Genomic DNA, 21,755 nt, shown 5'->3' with positions numbered 1-21,755 from the left:
GCAACATTTCTCCTTCTCAGATCTTGGATGGGGTTGAAGATTAGATAGTTTAGTCTTAACCTTTTCCTGTTATGAGAATAAGAAAAAAAACCCTTGTTCACCATCGTGCAGGAATATGACAGCCAGGAACCTGGACAGGAACAGGGTAGACATGGGAGGCCCAGAAAGCAGGGCTCGATGGACAGTCCACAGCAGCATCAGAACTCCTGCGACAACCGCTCTAGCACCATAAGTCCTGACAGAGGATGGGGATGCAAGGAGAGTGTGTGTGGTCTGACCACTGCCTGGGACTTTTGAAAGATGGACCACCCCCGAGCACATAGAAGAGCTTGAGCAGAAAGAGGCCAGTGCCCAGAAGCTGCTGCTGTGGTAGGAGGCAGTTATGGTGGTTGGAGGTGGGGGTGGAGGCAGGGAGGGATGGGAGAGGACCGAGGAGTTTCTAAAGACAAGAACAGACACCATCCTTACTACTCCAGAACCCATGCCAATCCCACCCCACCCCTAAAATGCCCAGTCCACTGCCAAACCTCTCCATGCCAAGCATTCACTGCTTTATCCCCACTGTGCTCATTTCTTATTTTTTTTAACTTATTTATTCTCTGTGAACCTCACATCATGCAGCTCAACTCCATTCATCTACCCTCCCCTTGGGTCTGTCCTCCACCATTGCATCCTTCTCTAAATCAGAGCAAAAACATTCTTTTAGTGCAAGCTACAAAAAGAAAAAGGAAAAAAAGACCATATATCCACAAAAGAGTTGTAAAATTATAAAATGAAAGACATAAACCCTTAAATTATTTAGAATTAACAATAGTACTTTTGGTCTCAGAGGATATATTATGGCTAAGAAATGCAAGTTATGATAGATAGAGGATATAAAAGCTTAAAAAGTGATAGAAAGTGATTTAGGTACAAAATTTTAGACTAATATCATTTAGAGAATGAAGTACCATCTCCAATTTTGTCAAATACAAATGGACTAAATATTGTGACTGTAATTCTTATCTGATGGATCCCATAATTTCTCTTATTTTATCTAGTTTATTAATGTTAATGTATTCATTTTTTACTATGATAGATGCTTTTGTGTTTGGTGGGGTGGCCATTTCCCAGAGTTCAGGTGCTGGGACCTTGCTCTATCAACTTAATGATGTTTATACTCTCATTTTAGAGGTTTATGTGCACCCCCTATATCTCTTGACTATTTTATTTTTCTGATAGAAGTTCATGGTATATCTTACACAGGCCTGGGAGCAGTGCTCCTTTGGCAACATTGGTGCAGAGAGGAGAACCCCACAAGCAGCATCAGGGTGCCTTCACTGGTGGTTCCAATATTTCACTTTCCTCTGCCAACTGGTCTCCACACTGTTCCTAGCACCATAAGACTTCAACTCTTTCTCTTAAGGAATTTTCTGGCAATTGTCAATTGCTAAGCACATGACTCCATGAGTGTTCCCCTAACACACACCCATGTTGTAACCTACCATGCAGACTGTTTCTTGATGTGATTTAAAGCACCCGTACATAATGAGACAGGAGAACTTTTGACTGCATATTCAAGCTGGTATGAAATCTCAGGAAGTTTTAATGGCTAACATTGTTGAATGAGGACAATTTGAGTTAGGATGAGACATTTTGGGGCAAGATATGGAAGGAAACATTCATTTAGATGCATAGGAATTACTAAGGTTTTTCTAATCAAGCCTTGAGGAAAATTTGGCTTTGGAAGCAGGAGGTGCTCAGTGGCTCTCCCCAGGAAAGTCTCCTGGAAAGGGCACCTCAGCTTATGCTCAATACAGGGAGATCATTAGCAGGGAGGCAAAGTCTGCTCCCCATGACATCAGCTGTCCCTTCTTGGACATTCTATTGTCTCCTAGAGAGTTCTTGGCATCCTCTGTGATGTCACCAGTGTTGTAGTGACAACCAGTGCCCTAGTTTCTCTCAGTCTGAGTCTGGCGATTACCCCATAAGACATGTTTTCCCGTCTTCTCAAGCGTTTTGGGAGGGGGAACATCGATTGTGGAGAAACTAGAGTGAAGGAGTCTAGCGTTTTGTCCCAAAGTAATGATGGACCACAGGGCTTCTGGGGAATGTGGAGTACGTTCTGGGCAGTGTATGTTGAGCTTCCTGTCAGGGGGGCTGCAGGCTTAAGCTGACCTTTCTAGCAATGGGCCACAACAACCAGAACAGCTAAAAAGGAATTGATTTTCCACGAATATCACAATTCCTGAGGGTCAAGGAATTCAGAACTTTGGTTTACCCATCCCCACAGGGAGGATATGGTAAGGTCAATGCTATTGTACTGTGAACTTCTGGCCTTTACTTTCACAGTTCATTTGCTATGTTACATTGATATAATAACACCATCAGGAGTCATGGAGGGTCCACCTTTTCTGAGTTTAGACAGGGCAGCAATGTACTTCACTATCATTGCTTCTTTAAATACAGTGGATATCTGACAGAGTAACAGGGGGAGAATTGTGCTCCAGGCAATAACCTTATGTTCTTAGACCTCCTCTGATTTCTTCTAACTGGCAGGGTCATCGTTAGCTTTATATATTAGAGGTTGTGTGTTACACGCATTTTTCTACAGTAACAAAACTATTTGGAATGGGTAGACCAAGGTACAGCCTGTAACCTATTGGCACTTCTGGGGCATTTGGTGTTCAAATAGGGGAATTGATAAGTCTGTTGACCATGTCCTCCCCGGGAATGCTTTTTAAATCCTAGTTGTTGGCCTAGAGTATCAGGGTAGGACATCTGAGTGTCTCCAATCACTCAAGTTTTGTGGATGGTGAATTTATCATCTGAGTTCTGAAGCCACAGGGGTGCAGGTTCTGAAACCAAGCTGTACCCTGTTCAGCTGATAATAATCCTGGAGAAGCCATCTCCGTGGTACATGTAAGCACGTGATGTCCGGCATAGGGAACACCTGGCTGCTTACATCTCTTGGTCTCTATAGAGTAGTGGGAGAACTGAGATCCACTCAGGAGGTCTCTTAAGCACAGACCAAACTCCTTGCAATGACACTGGGTTCTAGGCTTGTTCTCCTGTTTAGGACTCACTGTGGTCTATGTACACTCTGCATTCTCCCTATGTCTGTTCACTTGTGTTCTTCTACCTACAGACACTGGGAGAGAAACATCATCCTCTTGGACAGACCTAAGTAAGAAGCAGGCCAAGAAGGAAAGGAGAGGCTGATTAAAGAGCTGCAGCTCATTACCGAGGAGAGAAATGACCTGAGAGATCGCCTGAGGTTTCTGACAGAGAGATCCATGAACAACAGGTATGAATCACTCCAAATGCTCTTGTTTCGTTCCTGGGTCTGCAAGGTCACCTTCATCTTATCCTATTAAGGTTTTGGGCTCTAGAAAGCTGTGCCTCCCTAACCACCCTGTGCTAAACCTCATCTCCCATATAGAGGAGATTCAGAACCTGACCCTTCCTGAGGAGCGAGATGGAAAATGGACTCATCTGCTTCCATTTATTGAAAAGCAGGATTTGTTGTCTGAATGAAGAATTCAGGGATAAAGTCAGGGAGAGTGAGTTCCAGGTGCATTTGGAAAGCCCTTGACAGCTTGTGGCTTTGCAAGATTGTAATTGCAGTGAGTTTATGATGAGTCTCTGTACTTGCTAGGCAGGGGACTGAGTGCTGGAAGATCCAGGCAGCAGCCTGAGGGGCCTGGTCCCACACTGTTCATCTCAATGCTTGATTAGAAGGTCTCAAGCTCAGGCCTGTTTGTTATTGTCTGTGTGTCTTGCCCTCTGAGACAGCAATGGTGCATGCATTTCTCCTGGTTCTCACAGTGCTCTCTGTTTCCATATTTCTCTTTCTCTTTCTCTGACTCTGTTTACATTTCTCTTTTTTTGTGGGTGTGTCTCAGTCTGTGAGTCTGTGTGTGTATACATCCAAATGCATATGCACAACTTTTATATGTTTATATTTCCCTGCACACTTGGATTCTAGGGGTCAATATCTTGGCCTGAGTATTTACCTGTAACACTTTCATGGTGATGTGAATGCTTTGTTCTGGGAGCCCAACTGTCAAAAGCACAGTTCTTTGCCTATTGGCCACAATTGTCTGTATATTTGATTAGTTGTGCAAAGTATAATTTTGTGTGGTATATGTTCTGTTATCAAAACAGGAAAAAGAAATCACAGGATTCTGGGTGTGTTGGGGGTGGGGGAGCATGGAGAGGTGTGGCCTAGGCTCTTGATAGCTTAACTGGCTTGACTGCAGATTTCCTCCTGATTGAAGAAAGGGAGCCAGGGAACCCTCCATCTGAATGCCGAGCTTCTGGTGTCCTGGACACAGAAAAACACATTTCTGAAGGTGAAGATCCCAATATGTAGAATTCAGAAGGTGTCCTTCCAGGACTGGGCTATTACAGGACCCACCCTGAGTTCATATATTCCTAAAAGCTGATGTTCATTGGATTCTATCATTTGGGGTCAGGCCCTATTTCAGGCCAAATCCATATTATGAAGATCTGGAGAGAATGGAGGAGGTGGTCATGTCAATTCTGCACAACTTAGTGATGGAGAACACTGAGATCCATGAGAACAACCATGAGCTGAAGAAGGAGATGACCTTCTCTAGGTAAGTCTTGGTCAGAAAGGCTATCACCTGTGGAATGGCCATTTCTGATTTCTTTGTTCTGGATTGGACAGTCTTCAGCTATGATTCTATCTCTTGTGCTGTTTACACATCAGTGTGCCAGGGTCATTAGGACTCAGTTTTCAGTTCCACAAAAGAGTGTTAATCATCCCAGGATTGTCTAGGCATCTTCAGAAGGCTCCAGATAGAACAGTACTGATTGAAGTCAGCAGAAAGTGATTAGGCTGACCTGGACCTATGGTGTCATACCAGGTTTTACGAAACTAAGTGCGTGGACCACATGATTAGGATGACCTTCTCTTGATTCTACTGACCTCCTTTCAGGGTGTTGGCCCACTACAAATTGATGTTGCCCCCATGCACTTGGCTTTCATGATTAGTTGTAGATCCATGTTCTTTTTGAGAGATGTGGACACTAATTGGTGCTCGGGCCAAACAAACATTTTATTCTTCCCTGAATTAACTCTTTGTGGTTTGTGCAGCAGCATTATATGTATTGAGATGTTTTTTATTAAGTCTTCATGGGTATCTGGGACCTGGTAGAGTTAGTGGGACTTAGGAGTAGTAATGGGAGAAAGGGGCAGCATGATCTTACTATGCAGACTGTATTTCCAGAAACCTGCTCAACCAGCTCCTGATGGAGAACACATGTAGGAAGAAGTTGCTCCCACTGAAGCAGGAGAGCAAGGAGGTACATCTTGATTGTGCACTGCACCAGAAATATTTGGTTGACTTCAACAAGAAAGATAAAGACCAGCAACCTCCAGACCCAGCATCATCTGGTAGGGGCCAGCAGCTGTGTTATCTTAACAATATCTGATAAAATTTGCCAATTTGATTCATCTTTGCTTTCTCCTACCACCTTTCTAATTTACACTCCCAACCAGCCAACCACCTCATGTAACAGAATTGTTCATTGCTCTGCCTATGCACAAGTATTCTGGGAAGTTAACCACTTTTCAGAAACTGAATTATTTTGCAAGTATATTTTGCTGCTCTTTTTGAAGCTGCAGTATAGAAATAGTGACAGATGAATAACATATCACATTATTGCATATCCACATGATAGATTGGATGCTATGTAGAGTTTTGAACAAGTTCTTGGATCTTTGACAAATGACACCCTGTGGTCATGTGACTTCTTGTGTAGGAAGCACCTTTCAGGGATAAGAACCAAGTGCAAATGTCAAAGTAGAACTTGTCATTGGTTTTAACCTTGGTGACATATGGACGTCTCCTTTCTTCCTACAACCCAATGAGGTCTCTTCCCATTGCCCTGTTCTTGGTTTGCTCTGGTATAAGTCTGGGTCCCAGATTGGCAGCCCACATTACAGTGAGGCTTGCTGGAGATTTTGCCCTGCCTGCAGAGTTGGCAACAATGATATCAGTTAAAAGGTCCATGTCGACTGTCCAATAGAAGTGAGGTGGTAGAAGGCAGCATTCTGACAGCTGGCTTGCATTTCCCCACCAAATCAGTGTCTGAATAACTGCCTTCCTCTCCCAGGTCTCAGAAAGTGCAAGAGAGCTAGAATTGGACACACACCAGTAAGAGAGCTTCCTGAAGAATAAGTTGCTTTCTCAGGAGTCCCTGATGACAAACATCCTGAACGGTGACATTTTTTGGATGAGTATTCTTCCTCAGAGTTAATTTGTCATTTCTTAGAGACCCTAAATTTATATAACACTAAGCCAGCCTGACTGATTGAGGTCTTACTCAATTTCTTCTTCAGAAAACACCACTTGAGAGACAACTTGGGGGACTGCCTTTCATTATGTGTGCTAGAGGAGAAACAGCAATACATCTGTGCTTCTAAATGTTAAGAATATGCTGTTTAGAAATATTTTTGTTATGATTTTAATTGAAGTTTTCTTTTTGTTGTTTCATATTTATATGTTCTTGTTACTATTTTTCACTTTCAAATATTTTTACATATTTTTATTTATTCATTTTAATCCTGTTTTGTTGTAAAAATATATTCGTTATGAATAAAAATTGAATTCTATCTCTTGACTCTTAAGACCATCATTCTTACTCAAGGGTTCTGTCCCCTCATGTGGACTTAGAACTGACAGCTGGAGATGGATCTCTGCATGTTCCATGGAGCCTGAGCTAATAAGTGAATTCAAAGTCACCAAGGGGTACCCAGTGTGATAGTGTCTTTTGTGTGGATAATGTGGCTGTTGCTCAGACACACACTGTATGATGTAATCACTGACATGCTTTACCCAATTGTTAGGGTCCATGTGGTTCTTCAGAGAGAGAAGCAGATGCTCTAACCTGTGAGTCATCATCACAGCTCCTGCAGGTGGCTTTTGTTATTCCATATGATGTGCTGTATTAGGTGGACAGGATCACCTCCCATTAAATAGAGAGATCTCAGGAGATATGTATTCACTGGGAACTTACTAAACCATGCACGCTCAATGTGTTAGGTTGCCAGACATCCCTACAGGGCTCTGGTGTTCCCACTGCTCATTGTGGGTCAGGATCATCTTCCAGGATCACTTAGTTTCCATATTAGAGCAGATCTTTCAGCTGTTATCAATGATGACCATATATACTATTCACCTGATAAAATACAGAATAGAAACTAGCTTCCTGTAGGCCAGATTGGCATAATGAATATTTTGAGTGTTAGCAAGAAAATTATTTTAATCTGAGTCATTTAGGGAGGATCCTCAAGAGCATCCATAGTGAATGTAGCCTGATGCTGTGAATACAGGTTTCTTTTGGAGAGCAGGCCTGTGCAAGCCCAGAACCTAGGTGGGACAGTTCAAGCTACAGTTTTTTCCATGTCCAATCTGGGATCGTATTGAGAATGTATTTTTTCCAGGTGACTGATTTCCAATTTATGGAATTGAACTAACTTCCTGAGAGTGGAGGTGACTCAGAGGGTTAAAGTACAGAAGGACCAATCCACAATGTCCACAAAAGCTTGCTGTCACACCAGGGCTTTTAAAAGCTCAGTAGCTAGAGAAGCAATGTAGTATTTGGTTATTCTCATGCTTAGGTCTAGTCATCAATTATAAGTTGAACATGACACAAAAAGAGTCATCTGTGTCACAATAGAAGCTAGTTGTAACTAGATTCACACCACACTATCACATCACTACCGTATTTGAGGTTCTCCATTACTATCTAAGAACCTGGAAGAGGCCTGGGTCTTGCTACACAAACTCATAATTTATGTCTTCATGACACTGTGTGCTTTGTTCTGTTAATGCTACCATTGGCATACAACACCTTGGATACTTTGTACTGACATCTGTGACATGAGACAATAGTTCATGTCATGCCTAACCTGAAGAAACTGTCCTTAGAGTACAGTGTGGTATGAGGGGCCTTCTTTTCCTATGAGATATCAAAACATTACCACTCTTCAGTCAAGTCTGTCAGCCATTGTTCAGTGCCTGTCTTGAGATGTCCACCTTTTCAGCTGAGAGTCTTCATCCAGGCTGCTCTGTAATTTTGTAGAAGATTAATAGGGTTCCAGCCCTAGGATTTGATTCAGTGTGACTATACTTGCCGAACATGCTCAAAGCCCTATGTTCCACCCTAGCCCTCTGTGCTTTAGAGAAAGAAAATAAAGAACCACATTGCACTTGAAGTTTCTCTTTCAACGAAAGGAGAGCCTGCATAGGGCCTTTAAGTAATTCTAAGCCCCAGCTTCCCCACAACTCCCTCCATCAATTCCATTGGTGTGTTTTCATTACTGCCCACTTTCTTCTTTGTGTGCAAAGAATGTGCACCATGTCAGTGAAGTGTGTGTGTGTGTGTGTGTGTGTGTGTGTTTATGTGTGTAGTCACTAGTGAAATGTGTCGAGGTGCATGCAGACTCATGCTACTACTCTCCCATGGGACCTTGTAGGGAACACTGAAATCGTGGGCTACTTTTATACAACCTAAACTGGGTGTGCATGGTTTTCAGTAAGATTTTGACGTCATCACCACTACAGAGAGCAGAAAAAGCTTCAGTAGTTACATGGATGTGATCAATCAGTGTAGTGTGTGCATTCAATAAAATATCCATTTTTAACTAAGGTAGATGCTTCTGTTTTTTGTTTGTTTGTTTGTTTTGTTTTGTTTTTTGTGGGGTGACCCATTGTCAATGTCTAGTGCATTGGGGGCCCTGGGTATGGTCGTATACCACCAGGACTTAGGGGGTGCAGAGGAAAGGCAGAAGCAACTGCACACAGTTGCAAGTTTTATTAATCCCTATATAGCTGGGAATGTGCATTACTACACTTTTCATTTTGTCAAGATACTATAAGATCATTATTCCCAGGATACCAGGAACAACTGAGGCAAGGCTAAACAAAGAAATACGAATAAACAAAGGCTTCTTCTCAAAATATTCATATAACAAATCACCTATCTTATTATAGTCAAAATATACTCACCATTACCGAGAGAGCGTTAGAACCGCTTCCACAGAAACAGGACATAGCAGAACATAGCTTAAGGCCAAGTGAAAAAACATTTTCTTCTCCAGGGTGGCATTCCAGTCCCTACTTGTATCTGTCACCAGGCCTTTCTTGACCCTGCCTGGGAGCTGCATCTCTATGTCTTAATAATTCCTTCTTTTTTCTTTTGTTTTAAAAGAAACACTTTCCATAACATAGCTAAAGTCCTTGTAGGGGTTTAATCATGTAAAAATAAAGCAACATAATACATAATGTACATAAGATTATGGCAAAACTAGCTCCTCCCAAGCTATGGAAAATCCTTTGAAGCCAAGCCTTGGGATCTAATCCTGTCAATTGATCAGCCAATAATTTAGCTATTTCCATAGGGGTAGTATCTTCTAGCTGTTTACCAAAAGACATTCGAGCATCGTATTTCAAGGCATTAATTACTTTTGTAGCACTTTCATTACCTTCTAAATAGGCTTGAATTAACGTCCAATCATGTTCTGTATCATTATCCATATATTTATTAACACAAAAGTAGTAGGATTTCAATTATATCTTAAATCCTCATATTTTTCAATAAATAACATCTTTCGACCCAACCATTCTACTGTTTGTTTTGAAACATCTACTTGATGTTGAAGTCTAGTATCAATTTTAGTTTGCTCTATCCATAACTCATGTGAATCTTTATGCCAGTCTTCAACAAAATGCTTTGTCTCAATAGATGTTTTTAATGCTATGCTGGAAACCGCTGCCAAAGTAGCAACAGAAATAAGGCTTAAAATAGTAGCTACAATGACTCCAATAATTCTTTTACTTCTCCTCATTATTAAAAAATTCAATAATCATATAATTAAGAGGATCTTGAGAACAATGATGTCCCAAATTAACAGGCATCCATACATATAATTTTTGCTGAATATCATAATAGAATATTGATTTATATTAAACTGAATAGATGAATTAATACATGAATACTAATGACAGTACAAGCAAATCCATTAGCAAAATTAAATCTACCTATTAAAAAGAAATATGGCATAGGAATACAAGTAGTAACCTTTTCTTTCTTAAATGTTGTAAAATTATACTGAGAGGCAGATTGAGCAGGCCCAGAAAAGCTTCCATTAGCAAGCACATCTTCTTTTAATGCAGTGACAGTCTTCCACAAATGAGCTTGAAAAGCAGTAGGATCTTCCACAGAGGCCAGTCGATTATCAGCAAGGCCTCCATCTCCACATTCCATCAGCAAGGATCCATTAAGGCGTTCATTCTCCTCTCAGTTCATCCTGGTAACATTTGACAAATCACAAGTGGTAACATTCCATTCTGAACATGTATTAATAATTGGCCATAAGGATCCCAATTTATTCATTTATCTTGAATAATTTTTCCAAACATGCCAGGGCAATATTTCCAATTGCATGGGAGATATTTTAAGCCTACATAAGTAAACCAAGCACAAATAGGATATACTGGCTCCCTAACAAATGTAATGTTATTCCAATTTGGTTATAGACCAAGCTGTCAATCCTGGAGCCTGTAACAATTATTCCTGGTAATCGCCAATTTTAATAACCCATTTGTAGGCCTGGTCTCTTTCCTAAACACAAAGGCATCTTTAATCCAGCATAAGGAAAATTATACAAAGCTCCATCACGTCTATTCAAAAGGTCAAATTATTCCAAAGACATGATAAAATGCTTGGGGTGGTGTATAAAACCACATCTGTTTCCCCGCCAAGTAGCAGGTTCAAATAAAGGTGGATAAGGAATATAAGCCTGATAACTCGCATTGGCCGCAACAGAAGAAACTGTGAGTAAAGCACACACTGCTAAAAATACGTGCTCAGCAGTAAAGGACTTTCCTGTAGGAGACAACATAGTTTTCCTTTCAGTGCTTAATCGCTTCACCTAGGTAATGGGGTTGTCACTGCATCGATCCTTCTCCATTGTCGTTTGGCGACACAAAGAGAAGCCAGGGCCTCAGTAATGGAGGACACCTCCTTCATCTCCGGAGAACATCCATCAGGAGAAAATGTAGCTGGTTTAACTGGATTCCTCTGAGTGTAGGGAGCGGTTCTTATCATTCTGTGCTTGGATCCGTCTCCTGGGTAACCAGAATTGTCCCCCATCCTGTAAGGAGACAAAATTCTCTCCCCTACATACAGTAAGGTCCCTTCCTGTCACTCAGCATCTCGGGCAATTTTTATCCATATTGTCTGTTCCATGCCTTCAGGGAGAAGTCCAATAGTCTATCTGCTCTGCATATAACTTCACCTTGTGGTAAATTAAGAAGATCAATAAAAAATAATGCTTATGCCAATATTACTCTGGGACTGGTATGCCAACTCCATTCAGGCTGTGTAAGGTCATCTCTTTTCCTCCTTTTTAATTTTATAATTTGTCATTTCAGGGTATGGTGAACTCTTTCAACAAAAGCTTGTCCTTGTGGATGGTATTCTATACCAGTAATATGTACAATATGATATCATTGACAAAATGGTTTTTTTTTTTTGCTCTGATTGGTATTTTATTTCTCCTTTACAAGTTCCACATAATAGACAAAGGCTTTTTGACAACATTGTTATCTTTGCTGAAAATGATCATATAATCATTTTAAACAGCACAAATGTGCACATACAGGACTGAGGTTTCTGCAGCCTGTAAACACCTCTGTGGGTTTAACGAGGGAAAATGCAATATACTGACAATTCAACTGTAACTCTTAGAAAACCACCGGTTTCGTTACCAAGCACGAGTGTCCTGTACAGGGACCTATCATCCCAGATGGCAATGAGTTCAAGCCTAGGGCAGCCAGGAGCAGCTCCCCACACCAGCTCAGAAGACCCTCCCCACCCAGCACTTCTTCCAAGTGCTCCTTAACCTCATCACAGGTGACAGCAGTCGCCCCAAGAGAGGACAGAGCAGCAGACACAGTGGTTGTGGTTCCCGAGTGTTGTGTGCGGCATTTCACATCCAGCGTCTCAGGAACGTGTTCATGAAAGCATGAGTACCATTCTTTAGACTGCTCCCCTCATTTCTCGAGTGAGGGGACCAGGCCTTCCTAATTCACTTTAGGTGCCTGGGATAACAAAGTATTTCACCAGAAGGGGTGTAAGCAGTGCTATCTGATAAGAATACAAAGAAGGAAAAAGCAGATATCTTAAAGAAAACGTGTGTTCTATTCACACTAAAAATATCAGACCAATGCACAATATACTGCAAAACTGTAACACAATACGGCCAAACCCAATGTTCAAATATTGAACTGTTCAAGCATGTGAAGATCATCTTCTGAAAGACAAACTGGGTTCTTATTTTGTAGCTACCTTTGTGTAACTTAAAAATCTGCTGTCCCTCAACAAGGTCTGACACTGTCTTGGTACTTGTTAGGAAGTTCGATGAGACAATGTAAGCTCAACAGTCAACTCCCGGGATCTCCCAGCGCTCATTTTCAGCATTCATCCGAGGACTGGGCATCATCTTCATCCCTCACTTCTCGGTATCTCCCTGAAGACTCCCCTTCTGGATTGTAGCTCTGCATTGTAATATTCAGTCACTCGGCTAGTTTCTGTGCTGCGAGCTTTGCCCGCATCTCCTCATAATTCTGCTTCTGCTCTTTCTGCAGAGCCAGGGACTCTTCTATGGAGAGCAGCTGTGCAGGCAGGTGGTGGAGCGGAAGAAGGCGAGCTGCTGTGACATCATCAAGATGCTGCCTAGCCCTGCGTCGCTGCTCTTCTGAGGAGGCAGGAGACTGACCCCTCTGACAATGACTTGGTGAGTCACTCTGTTGTGTGGGTAACACATTGGTCTTAATCTTATGAAGAGGAGGCACTGGGTTTCTAGCTCGCATTTCTAGCACTTTTATGTAATGAGGCTTCTTAGGAGTCTCACTCTGCAGTTCTGGAAAGTTCTCAGTGCTAGTGTTTTCTTCTGAGGGTTCAGTCTGGTCTGCAGTTGTGATCTTTTGCAATTTAGTGATAAACAGACTGTCGACGCTGCTGGAAACCTCTTCCGCTTGACTTGAATGCTGGGGGAGATGTTCATTAACTTCAGATGAGGGAGCCTGGGCTGTGATGCGGACAGACAGGCTGGTATTCACTGTGCAGCCAGTCTCCAAAGTCTCTTCATTGCCTCTGTGGGTGAGCTGTGTAGGCCCCTGTATTTCTGAGGTTGTTTTAGATGATTCAATGTCTACTGACGAACTAATGATGAAGTATCAAGCATCAGGTCAGAATTCTGGGCCTTGTCTATGTCGGTATCAACTCTTGTGGTTGCTTTATGCCTTAGCTTACAATCAACACTAACAGGATGAAATAGTTCAGTTCTCCCTCTGACCTCTTCGCTTTCTGAAATGGCAGCTTTCAGTTTGGCAGTGGTGTCTGAGATCTGTTTACCTTTGTCGGGCAATTTGCAAATGAATTTTTCTTTGCGCAAAAGTCTCTCCTGGTGCCTCAACCTCTCCTGCAGCTCTGCCAATCTCTGCCGCCCCAAGTTTTCAGGAACTGGGGGCACGAAGCCGAGGGGCAGGGAGCACATTATGCATGGGCTGAGGGTGGCCCCACAGGCAGGGTTCCCCAGCCGGGCCCATGGAGGTCTCAGGCTCCTTGGAAGGCAGCAACTCTGGAGCACGTGCAGGAGTCGCCATTTTCCTGGAAGAGCCGACAAAATTGTTTAAATTGATAAGAAATATATGTTGGTCCATTATCAGTTTTAATTTTAGAAGGCGGTCCCATAACAGCAGAAGTTTCCAATAGATGCTGTATAACATGAGCAGTGCGTACTCCTGGCAATGGTGTAGCCCATACAAATTTTGAAAAATTATCTATGCTTACATGTATCTAGGAAAGGTGACCAAACTCAGAAATATGGGTTCCATCCATCTGCCACGATGTATTAGGTTGCATTCTTCTGGGATTAATTTCAGATGGAATACATTTTATAAGTGAAGGCTTACAAATAGGACAATTAGCAATAATTTGTTTGGCTTCAGAATAGAGAACCTTATATTTAATATGCAAATATCCTGTATTGGCATGATTATGACTGTTTTCTTCTGGGGTAGCAAATGCCACTAATTGATCTACCATATGATTGCCATGTGTTAAAGATGGTGGCAATCTTGAATGTGATCTAATATGTGTAATAAATATTCTAGAGTTTCAGAATAACAATAGTCCTTTAATATGTGAGAATAACATTTAATATAGGCTTAGATGTAGAAACAACAGCAGTTGCAATATTCTGTACTACTCCTACAACATAAGCTGACTCGGCTATAATATTTTTACATCATGAGTAAAATCCGGCAATACATTAATTACCGCTAATACTTCATTTTGTTGTACTGACCCAAAAGAAGATTCTTGTCCCCAAAATTTATCTTTGGTCCAATAAGCCGCTTGGTCTTAGAGCCATCTGTAAACACAGTAACAGCAGATGGTAATGGATCAACAGAAATTAGTGTATTTATCAAAAATTTTTTTTGTTTTCTAAAGCAATCCCAGAATTTACTATGGGGAAAATGAAATTCAATATTTCCAGGGTAAGAAATCATGGTTAATTGAAAAACCTCAGACGTCTGCATTAAATATTCCACTTTATTTTTGCTTAATGGGAAAACAATAGCAGCACAATCATATCCCCACAGTGTAACAGGTCTTTGTATGCCTTGCTCAATAATTAAAGAACTTTGTTCCTCATAAGTTGTTAATGTTTTGTTAAAGTTATATTTAATATATATCCATTCTAAAGGCAACTCATCCTGAGCAAAAGTGCCTGTAGGATATTCAAGAGTATTTAAACATATAATTTAATAACTCTATCTGGGTCAATCCAGGGTACAAATTTGCATCTTTCCATTTTCAGGAAAGATATCCTTGCATGCCATCGTATAAGCATTGATATCCCCAGTCTCCTTTATAGGTAATAATGCTCTCCTGTACTCTTTATTAGCATTTTCAAAAGCAAGCATTTTCAGCATTTGTCCTCCAGCTTCCTTTCCTACCACTGTTCTTTCCAACGTTAATTTTAGTATACATAAAAAATTAATGTATTGTTCATAGAAAGCTACTAACTTTTTCTTTCTTTCTTTTTTTTTTTTCCGGAGCTGGGGACCGAACCCTAGCAAGCGCTCTACCACTGAGCTAAATCCCCAACCCACTACTACCTTTTTCAACCAACTGGTATCATCCTTTACACTAAGTCGGTTGGGCCACACCTTGAACTGATGCTGGCCTAATTATAGGAAAAGAAAAAGCAGGTGAATTCATCATTGTCGTCCTCTGAATCTAATCCTTAATATGTCATCCTCGGGAAACGACTTAGAAAAAACTGCTTCAGGCAGTGGTGCAGACAGCAAAACTTTTACTTTCGCTTTCGTCTTAATGAAGCTGTAGCTTCTTGTTCTATATTCATTATTACCCTGTCTGCATTCATGGCCTTGAACACAGTAAAAATAACAGCCCAAAGAGACCAGGAATTGGAATCTTTTTGCCCTGCCTGACAGCCTTTTCCACCTTAGCTTTCACTTTGACCCAGATACCAGAATCCCTGGAACCCTTGTCAGGGAACCATGGAGTGTACTCTCTTGCTGTCTCTAAACACTTTTCTAAACCAGACTGAGAGACATGACTTCCCTGCACTTTTAAAAGATGCTTAAGCATAGCGAGATGAAGAGAAGATTTATCTTGTCCCATTTCCTTGTAATAAAATATACTTACCTTATCTGACTGTCCTGACTTGCCTTCAGGGACCCCGTTCCGGTGTCAAAGGTCAATGTCTAGTGTGTTGGGAGCCCTGGGTCGGGTCACATTCCTCTCTGTGTTTCCTGATGCTCAGTGGCCATGCTACTCCAGCTTGCTTTGAAATGAACCAGTCTGCCGCCACCACCACCACCACCACCACCACCGATTTGGTTTTGTAAATAAAGTTTTATTGACATCGCCATACTCAGCATTTACATCCTGTTCACTGCTGCTTCTGGCTGCAGCTGCAGGGCTTAGGAGCCACCAAGCCCCTCAGGCTCCCATGCTGAGAGCATTGACAATTTGCCTTGTTTGTGAAAGAGGTGACTGACCCCTGTGCTGTAGGTGGCCTTCCCGTGCCCCTTAACCCATAGCATAAGTCTCTGTGCCATCCTCTCCCTTTGCTGTGGTGTGCACTTCCTGGTACATTCCTGTTAGCTCTTGACACTTCCAGAGCATTGGGGCTTGCAAATTGAATTTGGATGGCACCAGGAATAGACCTGATAGCAGGGTGTGGGACATTCCCTATGGGGACCCTGCCCAGGGGAATAAGCTTACTTTTCCAGCCAAGTCCCTGAACAGTGAGCCTTTGTGGGACAAGTTACTTCAGGACATGACTTGACCTCTCTGCAGTGCACCCAATCCCCAGATTGGCTCAGATATCCCCCAGAGAGGTTGTGTAATCGAGTGTTCCCAGTAGAGGCAGCATTCTGTATGGTAGCATTGCCATGGCATCCAGGAAAGTCAAAACCAGAGGGACATGTCTGGCAGTTGGAAGCAGATATCTGCGTCCATGGGGAGAAAGATGGACTAGACACTCCTGCAGGGGGTGAGCTGAGAAGCACTTCCTTGGTTTTTTCACAGCCGTGTAGGCTGCATGCCATGCTGTGTACCCATGCTGTGCTGAAGCCCCAGGCTTTGATTCTCCCACAGCTGCTGTGTCCTGGGGCCAGGGTAGGATTAAGCAGACTTCAGCAGGAGAAAGGTGAAAACCCTGGTTGAGATGTGGGGATGGCACAGTCATACCACACCTGAACATGAGGCCCCTGACTTAGAGCCCTATAGCATCTGTGACAAGCCAGCTGTGGTGACATTCATCTGCAATCCCAGCCCATGGGGGGTAGAGGCAGTAGGATCAGTTGTTTAATATCCTTGGCTACACGGCAAGTTCGAGGCCAGCCTGGGCAACTTTGTCTATGAAAATAAGACAAAACGAGGTCTTGACTCTGAGCATCACTGCCTGTACCTGACATGGTTGCCCCACCCCAGGTAAGAAACCCCTCTGTCCAGAGGCCATAACTGCAGGAGACTCCCTGGCCAAGTGTCTATACAGCGCCCTATTTGACTGGACTGTGCTGAGGACCAACCACACCCTCCTCAACAAGAAGGACATGGAAGAGGCTGTTTCTGTGAGGGCCCGGGCCCTGAGACGGCCAAGAATAAACCCTGTCCTTGGGAAAAGCCATGGAGACTAGGAACCCACGGGATCTCTGCAAACACCAGGGCTGGCAGAGGACTCTGATCCTCTACAGCAGCTGCTCTCAATCTGTGGGTTCTGCATCATAGCTCCTGCACACCAGACATTTACATTACAGTTCCTCACAGTAACAAAGTCACACTCATGAAGTAGCTCTCCAATAAGTTTATGTTGGGATGACAACGACATGAGGAACTGAAATAAAGAGTCACAGGATTAGGAACAGTAAGAACCACTATTCTATAGGAACCCAGGCATCTGCACTCGGTGTCTGGAAGTGTGATAGGCTAGGCTTCACCCTCAGCCATGCCAGCATGTGGGCACCAAGCCTAGGTTCCACCCCAGGGCTTACTGGATATGTGCAGGCCTGGTTCCATCAAGAAGTAAAAAAGGAACCCTTGGCAAAAAAGCACTGGGTACCAAACAGGTTAGGAAAACACACCCCCTCTTCTGCAACCCCTCTCAGGAGGGCTAGTCTTCCCAGGAGACCCTGCCTATAACCAAACCTTGTCTCCCAGTGCTTGCCCATTGGTGTCTTGGCCATATTCAGATTTGAGGACTTTGAACAGAATAGCTTCGAGCAGATTTGCATCAACTACACCAACAAGCAGTTGCAGTCCTACTTCACCCAGCACACCTTCAAGCTGAGGCAGGTGAGAGTGGACACCTATTCCCCAGCCCAGCCCAGCCATCACCCTGAATGTCAGCTGTGTCCCTCAGTATCAGCAGGATGGGGCCTGGGCACCATAAGTTCCCCAGGACCTAAAGCTATGTCCTTGAACTCAGTGCCATGCTCAGCCCTTCCAACCTCTTTCAACCCTTCTGGATGCTCAACTGCTCCTGCAGCAAGGCATCAGTGTGCACATTCTGTCACGTCATTTGTGTGTGTCTACAGGTCAGAGCCTGTCCCCTCTGTTCATTTCTTTTGCTGTATTTGCCTTTCTGAGGAGGCAGGACTCACAGGTATGGGAGGCAGCCACATGCATATTCTGCAGCCATGTCTGATTCCTCTGAGCCTCAGTCCCACTTACACACCTACCCTCCAACCTCCCCACTCCATGTCACCCCTGGGGCTCTGTAAACCTTCCTGCTTTCTGTCTTTATATAACTGGTGACACTCCAGCCCTCAGTCAGTGGTGTCATACAGTGTTAGTTTGTCTTTGCACTGCCTGGAGGTCTGACTTAGGAGAATGGCTACCATTCTCATTCCTGTTCAAGGGTCAGAATCCCATTCCTATGTAAGGCTGAATAATATTCCAGCACATGGCTGTGCCATGTTGAATTTACACAATGACCTATGGATTTTATGTTTTGGCTTGTAAACACACACGTATAAGACTCAAATCACACCCAAGTGGAGAATTGCTGGAGGCCGCCATTGCTTTCTGAACCGTCTGAGAGACCATCCTGTCCACAGTGTATAGGGCACCTTCTCCTCATTGCTCACACAGCATGAGGAGATTAGTGAGGGTTAACCTGGCTTCTCTGTCTCCTACTTTCTCCCACACTAGCCCTAGCATCTTTCTGTATTGCATCGAAAGTTTAGAATCCAGGAGGATTCCAGCTTCCTTGCTCAAATATAGAAAGTTTCTCCTTGCCTGCTTTGAGACTGAGTCTCATGCAGCCCAGGCTGGCTTTGATCTCACCATTAGTTAAGATGGCCATGAACTCCTGGTTCTTGTGCCTCAGACTTCTCTGAGTGCTGGGTGACAGGTATGCATCACTCTTAAGTCCTGCCACTGGGACAAGAGTGAGCAGAGCCATCTCTAAAGCACACACTTTGCTGGTGTCAGTGATGACTGACTTATGTTTCTTGTCTTCCTTGCCCATGGCCCTTCTCCTTGGTGCATGCCATCCTTCCTCCCTGTGACTCATGGGGGACACCAAGCCTGAGGATGTCAGGAAGAAGTTTACTTACTTCACTGGGTTGGAGGCTGTTAGGTTCCTGCGTCAGTAGGTGAGATTCAAGCTAGAAGGTTTGTGGCATGAGAAACGGGAACAGAACTGGAATGGCAGGAACAATCGTCGCCTGGCTCTGAGAAGACCAGGTGGGCAGAAATTCATCGTTGGGCAGGTAGTGAGCTCAAGACCAGGCTGGGCATTGCTCAGCGCATGTGAACAGGTGTGCTTACATGGATACGTGTTTCCCCCGTATGGTCACCACTTATCCATGTATCATAGACTGTCCAAGGAACTTTTTATGTTTTAACATTGTGCGTGTTTGTGTGTCCATACATGCATACACAAACATATATTCGTACATATACACAAATACGAATACATGCAAACACATGCAAACACATGTATATACACATTCATGTGCACACACACATACACATATATACACACATACATGCATACACACATACACACACATATATATACACACATACACACATACACACATACACACATACATGCATACACACATACACACATACATGTAAGCCCAGGAGTGGAAGCCAGAGAACAGCTTGACTCTTGGTTCTCTCCTTTTTACCACGTGGGTCCTGGGGATTGAGTCAAGCTCATCAGACTTGACAGCAAGCCCCTTTAACTGTAGAGCCCTCCTGTTGGCTGCCAATAACCTCTTTCCACAAATTGTATTCATGGTGGAACGTTTACAGTTGTTATTCTCATGATTCCTTCAGCGCAGCTGTCATTTACACTGCATTAGCAGTTATAATTCATGTAGATGTCAGGAGAGCTGGAGGCGTGGATCAAGAAGAGAGCCCTTGCCTAGAATCTCCAATGAGGGAATGGGGGTGTCTCAGTGGTGGTGCCCCTGCTGATCTTGTGCAAGGCCCTCAGTTCAAGCACACTGTGTACAGGGAACTCCTTTCTGTATCCAAGTCAGTGAGTGCCCTTCTTAACTTTCTTCACCTTTCAGGTGCCGTGCCTTGCCCTGAGTCCTGCTGTGCCCTGCCCTGCCCTGCCCTGCCCTGTGCCCTGTGCCCTGCCCTATACAATGCCCTACCATGTGCCCTGCCCTAGCATGTGCCCTGCCCTGCCCTATGCCTTGCCCTGTGTCCTGCCCTGTGCCCTGCCCTGTGCCCTGCCCTGTGCCCTGTCCTGAGCCCTGGCCTGCCCTGTGCCTGCCCTGTGCCTGCCCTCTGCATATCCCTGCCCTGTTCATTGACCTGTGCCCTGCCCTGCCCTGTGCTCTGCCTTGTGCCCTGCCCTTCCGTGCCCTGCCATGCTCCATGCCCTGCCATGCCCTGCCCACCCCCTGTGCCCTTTGCCCTGTGCCTGGCCCTGTGCCCTGCCCTGTGACCCGCCCTGTGCCGTGCCTTGCCCTGAGTCCTGCCATGCTCTGCCCTGCCCTACCCTGTGCCCTGTGCCCTGTTCCCTGCCTTGTGCCCTGCCCTGTGGCCTGCCCTGCCTTGCCCTGTGCCCTGTCCTGTGCCCTGCCCTGCCCTGGTGCCCTGTCCTGCCCTGTGCCTGCCCGGGCGCAGCCCTGCCTTGTGCCCTGCCCTACCCTGCCCTAACATCTTTGGCCAAAGACTTTTGAGATCTGGGCTCACCAAGCCCTGCACTAGGGGACACCTGGTAGTCAGAGCCAAAGGAACAGATGACAGGCCTGGTCCTGGGGACTTGTGTCTCCCCCTTCCCTGAAGTGTTTTCCCCAGTTCTCCACTCCAGGTTTAGCTTGCAGGGACCCCAGTAGGTGGCAGACTTTGCTGAAACTCATGTGTGAGCCTAGGATAGTGGTGGGATGTAGGGTTTCTGGAAGATTTTCAGAGAGATGCAGGCCTTTCATGACCTCCCCAACCATCCTGTGCCCTCCCTGGTTCACTCATCCCATAGAAGTTGGGAAGCCACTTTTCCCTGTCCTGTATAATTTTCCCTGCAGAGTTAACTCTCCTGCAGGAGATAGTTTCAAATGCTTCTTTAAAAGCACCTGTTCCTCAGATCTAGATCAGCTGTGAAAACAGGCCTCTCCCTGTCAGTGTGCTAGCTCTCTGACCCAGCTCAGAGCTGCAACACCATAGGATCCTCCAGACACAATGCTGGGTGGGTCCCAAGGAGGAGTTAGAGCAAAGTGCCCCTTCTGAGAAGTGACAGAGAACAGAAGGTTCAGAAGTGACAGTCACCCCCCGAGTGCTTCTTCCAGGAGAAAGCAAGGAGCTCTCCCTTTTAAACAGTTGTTGGCTCACACATGACCCAGATGTGTGTCTGGAGAAGATTTCCTGGAGCTTACGTGCCCAGTCAGAGTGGGGATACATCCTTGATCCATGCTGATTCCCACATAAAAGGTCCTCCCCACCCCTCAGGCCTTGAGTTGAACCCAGGTCCTTCCAAGACCAACAGACCTGAGAGAAGAGAGGGCAGTCCAGGGGAGAGAAGAGGCCAGAATGATATTAACCTGGAACAAACCCCCATATCAGCCATTGAACAACTTCAGAGGTTGTGCAGATGTGGGCTTCAGAATCTTAAGGTGACATTTTTCTGATAACAGCTGATAGGTGAAGCTGAAGTCTGCTGTAGGTGGGATGAT

The 21,755-nt window shown here is 44.2% G+C and overlaps 2 protein-coding genes and 1 pseudogene across 4 annotated transcripts in view; 2 read left to right on the top strand and 1 right to left on the bottom strand.

Moving 5' to 3' along the window:
• Window positions 1–21,755, top strand: part of LOC134478811 (disks large homolog 5-like) — a 272,163-nt gene that overhangs the window by 206,066 nt on the left and 44,342 nt on the right. The gene's annotated exons all lie outside the window — the stretch shown is intronic.
• On the top strand, window positions 1,898–6,622 carry Dlg5l6 (discs large MAGUK scaffold protein 5 like 6). Of its 2 annotated transcripts, XM_039098114.2 has the most exons (6): window positions 1,898–2,282; window positions 3,128–3,286; window positions 4,458–4,601; window positions 5,235–5,401; window positions 6,124–6,229; window positions 6,350–6,622. In XM_039098114.2, exons 2-5 carry the CDS (start codon window positions 3,276–3,278, stop codon window positions 6,186–6,188), a joined length of 387 nt encoding a protein of 128 aa, XP_038954042.2. In that variant the 5' UTR covers window positions 1,898–2,282; window positions 3,128–3,275; the 3' UTR covers window positions 6,189–6,229; window positions 6,350–6,622. The 2 variants fall into 2 exon arrangements, with proteins under 2 accessions (XP_038954042.2, XP_038954043.2); XM_039098115.2 differs by having other exon boundaries at window positions 1,898–2,061; window positions 6,124–6,622.
• On the bottom strand, window positions 12,359–13,825 carry LOC134483319 (DNA-directed RNA polymerase II subunit GRINL1A-like; annotated as a pseudogene).

Source organism: Rattus norvegicus, chromosome 19 (genome assembly GCF_036323735.1).
Source record: "Rattus norvegicus strain BN/NHsdMcwi chromosome 19, GRCr8, whole genome shotgun sequence".
Lineage (NCBI taxonomy): Eukaryota > Metazoa > Chordata > Mammalia > Rodentia > Muridae > Rattus > Rattus norvegicus.
The sequence above is the reverse complement of the archived record's forward strand: the minus strand, read 5'-3'. Positions and strand labels throughout refer to the sequence as shown.

Coding starts and splice junctions, on each gene's coding strand:
- Dlg5l6 (XM_039098115.2), top strand. Junction 4,602..5,234: donor AAGGAGATGACCTTCTCTAG/GTAAGTCTTGGT, acceptor CTGTATTTCCAG/AAACCTGCTCAACCAGCTCC. Junction 5,402..6,123: donor TCCAGACCCAGCATCATCTG/GTAGGGGCCAGC, acceptor TTCCTCTCCCAG/GTCTCAGAAAGTGCAAGAGA.